A 6,173-nucleotide genomic window follows, 5' to 3' on the forward strand; every position below is an offset into this window, starting at 1 on the left:
GCGGGGCACACCTAGCATACAAACGGGCACCCACCAACATACAATGTAAGAGTCACAAAGACAACTAGAATCCTACACAGTATAGTGAGAAGACTCACCTTCCTAACAAAGTCAGACAAATCACAACTCAAGTCATGGAACAGGTGCTACAATCCACAAATGGTCCAGGGTATGCTCAATGAAGCCTCAAGGCTGACCAATATGCTCTCTACACTACAAAATCCTTCTTCTTCCTTCAAAAGCCACCAAGAACAACAAAATGAGCTCAAAAATGGAGAAGAGAGATTAGGTTTTTCTTCAAGGGGTTAGGAGGTGATGGAGGCTGAGGGTGGAGAAATCCCTAGCCCTCACTTCCTTTAAATAGGGTCCAAGTCCGAAAATTAGGGTTTTCACCTGATCAGATGTCACGTCGTGACACCTAAACGAGATACACACCTCATATGGCCATGCCACGTCGTGATGATACCTTCATCACGTTGTGGCCAACACAAAACTCATAATTTACTTTAAATTTCATACACCGAGGATCCGGATGTTACAATCCTGCACCGACCCGACAAATAATGACCCTGGGATGGCTTTCCACCCCAAAGTCCTTCCCAACATAGCGATGAGAAATTTGCCTAGCTACAAAACAATACCAACAGACAACCTAAGTAGTGCACGCACTACCACCAACATCCTCTCTAAACCAATCGTAGCTTATAGTAGGAAACAAAGGGCACCTTCGCCAAGAAACGTCATTGTCCCGAATCAGGACTGACGTTCGTGTCTCCCTAAGAAGGAGCCTTCACCCAGGCCTTACAATATAAGGCCAACGACATACGACTAATGGTAAGTTTTATAAGGTTAATACCCTCTCGGAATATACTAACTTGATCGTCGAAGCGTCCTCCCGGGATCTCCTCCCGGAGTACGGCTGACGAAATCGTCTCTAATGTTCCAAGGCTCGATTTCTAGCGACCATTCCATCAGAGCAATCTGAGAATACCACTTTGCATCATTGGCGCCATCTGTTGTTATGACAACCGATACAAAAGTGTTGAAGCATGAAGTGACCATCGGTAGCTAAGCAAAATGGCTAAGTGTTTATGGATGTTATGCAAAAAATGAAGTCCGGGTGATACAAAGATATGATTTGTGGAGATGGGAAGATCAGTTGAAGAGTGGATGCAAAGTTACCAAGCCCCTTGTCGTTTTGCTCACCGAAGAAGAAAGTGCTTTTGGTTACTTTTCAGACCATATCTTTTATATAGATTATGCAGTCAAGCATGGGAGGCATGGTCGTCTGTACACCATAACTTAGCATGGTCTGGTCTATATGTTGTACTTTTCTTTGCTATATATAAAGGGCTTTGGTTTTAGTTCAAAAGTGTGTCTGTATCTATCTTGTAAACAAAACATTATCTTATCTATCTTGTAAACAAAACATTATCTGAATACAAGTCTCCTTATCCATTTCTACTTTTGTTGTTCATCGCTTATTAACTTCAAGCTTGCAAGCAAGTTTGGTTAAGATTCAACGAAGTATCTTTACTTGCTTTATGTTTATCTTGTAACTCCTGTTCTTATATTTTTGTATAAACTGTTATAACATTCCACATCTTAATTTATCGTTGAGCCGATTAAAGATCCATTGAGATTAACTTACATTCTGCAACATTACCTTACATCTTAAAGTTCTTCTCTCTACAATTGGTATCAAAGCCATACTGGTTTCTTTTTAACTTTTCTAAAAACATTAATCTTGTTCTTAAGAAAAATCGTTAAGCATTTCTGATAATGTTGGGGGTTCTAATCGAACTCCACTACTTGTTGCAAGTGAATATCATCACTGGTCTCAAATAATGAAAATATATTTAAAAATACTTAGTAAGGACATTTGAAAATCTATGGAGGAAGGATGTCATGTACCAATAATCCTCACTCCCATCGTGATGATAAAACTCAATTCAAATTAGGTGGAGGAGCCATCTTTCACACCATGAAAGATGATGTCAGCTACATAGTTCAAAATTCAAAATAGAGAAGGTTAAAATGACACTTTGAAAAATAGAAAGGGAAAATTTTACAAGTTATTTTAATAAGGATGGAAAATATCATGAAAACTAAGAGGTGCCAATGTCGATTCATCGATGTTGGTTTTTAATATTTAGTTGATATAAGGCTATTTACTAAAGCATAGTGATGAGTTAAGGGTTGACATTGTTCATCACGACAATCAAAGTACCATCTACGTCATGAAAGATGATATGTTTCACGAGTAATATGATTTTGTATGAGATTTAAAGGCTGTTTCTACGATTGAACTTGATTTGCTTACAAGTTTAATCGCATCACCTTATGGATGGAAGTTGGATGTATTAAAACAAACGTCATTCATTAATATTACACATTCGTGGCACTAGAAACATAATCCAAAAGAGCATCGTAAACATATTATATTTAACATTACACAAAAACAAACGATCAAGATTAAAACAAGGCCTTGGCCTTCACTCTAAGCCTTCGCAGTAAGACACGGATGAAAGGCGGTCCCACAAGCAATCCATTGTCGCTTCCTACTATGTGGGAGCACACAATTGGGAACCTTAAACCATTCCTTCCTGAAAACATCATAAGTAACCAACCGATTCATCATCTTAGATCTCAAAGATAACATAAGCAAACCTCGGTTACCCAAACAAGACATCTTAATGTGCTTTCCATAAAACTCCAAGCACCATACATTTGGCATTCTGTCAACCTCCTTCCACAAGAGAGTCATCTTCTGAAGCTCCCATATGCATACACACGTGGCCGCGTTTTTTGTCAGCAACCCCACCAACATAATCCGGCCGCCACATTCCGCCAGGCTCTGGTCACTCAGGTGAACAGGGGCCGGAACTGTAAATTGCTTCCAAATTCCATTCGCCACGTCATACCCCACTATCCCATCCGGATCCGACCTTAGAAAATACATCCACCCGTCTACAGTCACCGCCTGTGACCTAAAGTTCAACGACAGCGGGAGTTTCACACTCGCCGGAATATTCCCCGGACATGTCCACGTGTCGGTCTTGGAGTCATACACCTCATACTCACCGTCCGACCCCACCCACATAATCCGGTAGCCACTCTGATTCAGACTCATCATCCCTACGGCTACCCTTGACCAGACTTTGACCGATCTACCCTTCAACTCTTTGAACGATTTGGTTAAAGGGTTACACACGTAGAAGCTCCGGTGACCGATGTCAAGAAAACACACGAGACCACCGGCGGCAGCCACCGGAAGAACAATCATCTTTGTCGGGATGGCCGGAGCGGTGGGGTGGTGCCATTTTCCGGCGACCGGATCGTACATGGCTCCGGTGTTTACGTTTTCGTGAGTTCTTGTGTAGAACCATGGTTGGGGTGGTTGTGGGAGTTGGGAGCATTGAAGGGAGAAGCTGTTTGAGGTTAGTAAAGAGTTCCATTTCTGGCAAACTGACCGGAACCGGAAGAAGGCCGCTACCGGAAGTCGAGCAATCACCGCCTCGTGTAAATCTTCCGGAAACTCTTTCCAGATTTCTTCTTCCATTGTCTTGTTTGAAGGGCTTTCTGGTAATTTTCTTTCCTTCCGAGATCTCTTTGAAGGTGGGCCCAACATTTTGAACTTTCCGCCTCTCATTACAAGATCATAGCAATCATCTTCTGAAGCCTTTTCTTCAAGGTTCATATAACACCATCTGCAAACAAAATAAAGTAATCATCAATTTAATGATGTTCCTTTAAGATCCACTGTATTAAGTAATCACGAACATTTAATTCATGCCAAAATTGTTTTTAGTGGAAGATGATCAATATGCACAAAGAAAGAAAGATTTCAAATCAAGAAACTTGTTGAAAGTTTCATCAGCTCAAGTTTTCAAACTTTTATAATTGATTAGAGTTCCTTTTGCCATTAGAAGACTAAAACGCATAAAGAAAGATGAAAGCAAGCACACACACATAGGTACACAATGAATATCATAATTAGCCATTACTACCACTAAAAAGGAATTAGAAGGAAAAGGAAAGAGAAAACAGAAATACAATTTGTAGAGAGATATTATTTAACATTAAAACTGCAATCTATCCTCATGAGATATAATGCACAGACTTACTTTTTATGAATCAACTCAGCAAACAGACAAATCTCTAAGGTTGAGTGTGTGATTGTATTAGAATAGGAGTTTGAGGTTTAAATAGTAAAGATTTTGACAAGAATAAATTTGAATATGTGAAGTTTCAATCTCCAACAATTCCATATGTTGTTCACCCATTGGTTCTCTATGTAGTCCATGTTTACATACATACATGCTTCAGCTTATTGTCCACTCAAAAAAAATAGAAAAGGGACGCCAATACATCCACATTTGATGATTTGAAATAAAATATTCTATAAGAATCAGTGCGTGGGTTGAACCCTAAACTTTGCCCCAATTTTGTTGTCTATTTCAATGTCAACTAGGAAACCATATTTTTTGAGGCTGAAAAGCACTTAACTTACCATAAATAAGCCACAAAAAAGGGAAAGAATTCAATAACACAAAAACAAAAAACATACAACATAAAAAAGGGATCAAGTTCCAGGAACATGCTTCCAAGTTCCAACCAGTATCCCTTTTATATAGATTTCATGACATACACATGTAATCAGGGCAGATCTATTGCTTAGTTGTGTAGGAGATGCCCCCTGTGAAAATTTTCATGGTCAATTCTTAGTTTACTATACATAATCTGAACACAGCCACTGCAATAGAGACAATTGATAAAAGGTATTCAAGATTGATATTACTTTGACAATACTCAGTTTGGAAAGGCAGATTCGAGCAACAAGTCCATTAAACCAAAAGTTCAAACTCATATTACCATGAATTCGTTATTTCGGGCAAATTAAACATAATTCATAACAAAAGGTCAAAAGTACTCACCCACATAGAAAGAGATACAAAGTAGGGAGAACAAATTCCAAATTTATAAAATTTCAATACAATTGATCGATTCTCAATCAAAAGCAACAGGTCGACTTAGGAAGGAACAATTTCAATGAAACAAACAAATTCGAAGTCAAAACAAACCAAATTGCAAAGGAATTGAAACTGAAATTATACACATAGGTAAAGTATGGGAATCGATCTGAATAGCTAGGTAAAACAAGGGCATAAAGACAATCACCTGTCGTTATGAAGTTGCGGCGGCGGTGCGAGTATCGTCGGAGGTTGATGATGGAAGATATACGGTAGAGGAGCGGTCGGCAGCGGAGGAGGAAGAGGAGTGCCGTAGAGGTCTAAGAGCTCTTGAACTTGACCGATGAGCTGCCTCAACATGGCCAGCCCTTCTACAAACAACATCTACATATCACCTCCTTCTTGTTCATCATAATCATCCCTCCGCCATCATCATAATACCCCACCTCCACCCCCTTTCTCTCTCTAGAATACACTTTCTCTCTCTATATCTATATGTTTGTATCTATTTGTGTGTGTGCGGGGGATTTTGTTTTTCTATTTTTCCGTAGAGACTACAGAAGAGGGGAAAATGAAATTGGGTTAACATTTTCTCCCTTGATTTTTTTTTTTTTTTTTTTTTTTTTTTTTTTTTTTTTTTTTTTAAATTTCCACATCGGCAGGCCCATAAGGATTATGAGTAGTATTGAGTATTGACCAGTACGCTGCTTTTGTCCTTTTTCCATTTCCCCGAGAACTTGATTTTCTGTCCTCCCAATTTGCCCTTCGACTTTCATTTTTAATATTTATTTTATAAATTTTTTGATTAAATAAATACAAGGGATGTTACACTTGCTTTGACAATATACTTTGTAGAATTTTTATAAGAATTTTATAAAAGTTATGACCTTTTATAAAACTCTCATAAAACCATGGGTACCTCCATGGATCTTCACAATGGTCATCATCTTAATCTTGTTACATTTTATAAAAAATAAAACTATTCCAAAACTAATTTATTACTTACAAAATAACAAAGATGAAAAGTAACTATTTATTATTACATACCATATAAATAAAATGGTCATCATCTTCATCTTGTTACATTTTATATAAAATGAAACTAGTCTAATACTAATCTATTACTTGCAAAATAAAAAAGAGGAAAAGTAGCTATTTATTATTACATACCAGATGAATAAAAGAATATTACAACCATTT

At 38.0% G+C, this 6,173-nt stretch overlaps 1 protein-coding gene across 1 annotated transcript; it reads right to left on the reverse strand.

Annotated features, from left to right (window-relative positions):
• Window positions 1-2,361: 2,361 nt before the first annotated feature.
• LOC145132223 (F-box only protein 6-like) lies at window positions 2,362-5,505 on the reverse strand. Its single transcript, XM_079066930.1, has 2 exons — window positions 5,182-5,505; window positions 2,362-3,710 (listed from the first exon to the last, which is right to left on the reverse strand). The coding sequence occupies exons 1-2, from the start codon at window positions 5,355-5,357 to the stop codon at window positions 2,501-2,503; spliced, it is 1,386 nt and encodes a 461-aa protein (XP_078923056.1). The 5' UTR covers window positions 5,358-5,505; the 3' UTR covers window positions 2,362-2,500.
• Between the last annotated feature and the right edge of the window lie 668 nt (window positions 5,506-6,173).

This window comes from Lactuca virosa, chromosome 8 (genome assembly GCF_052849685.1).
Source record: "Lactuca virosa cultivar CGN04683 chromosome 8, Lactuca_virosa_CGN04683_v6, whole genome shotgun sequence".
NCBI lineage: Eukaryota > Viridiplantae > Streptophyta > Magnoliopsida > Asterales > Asteraceae > Lactuca > Lactuca virosa.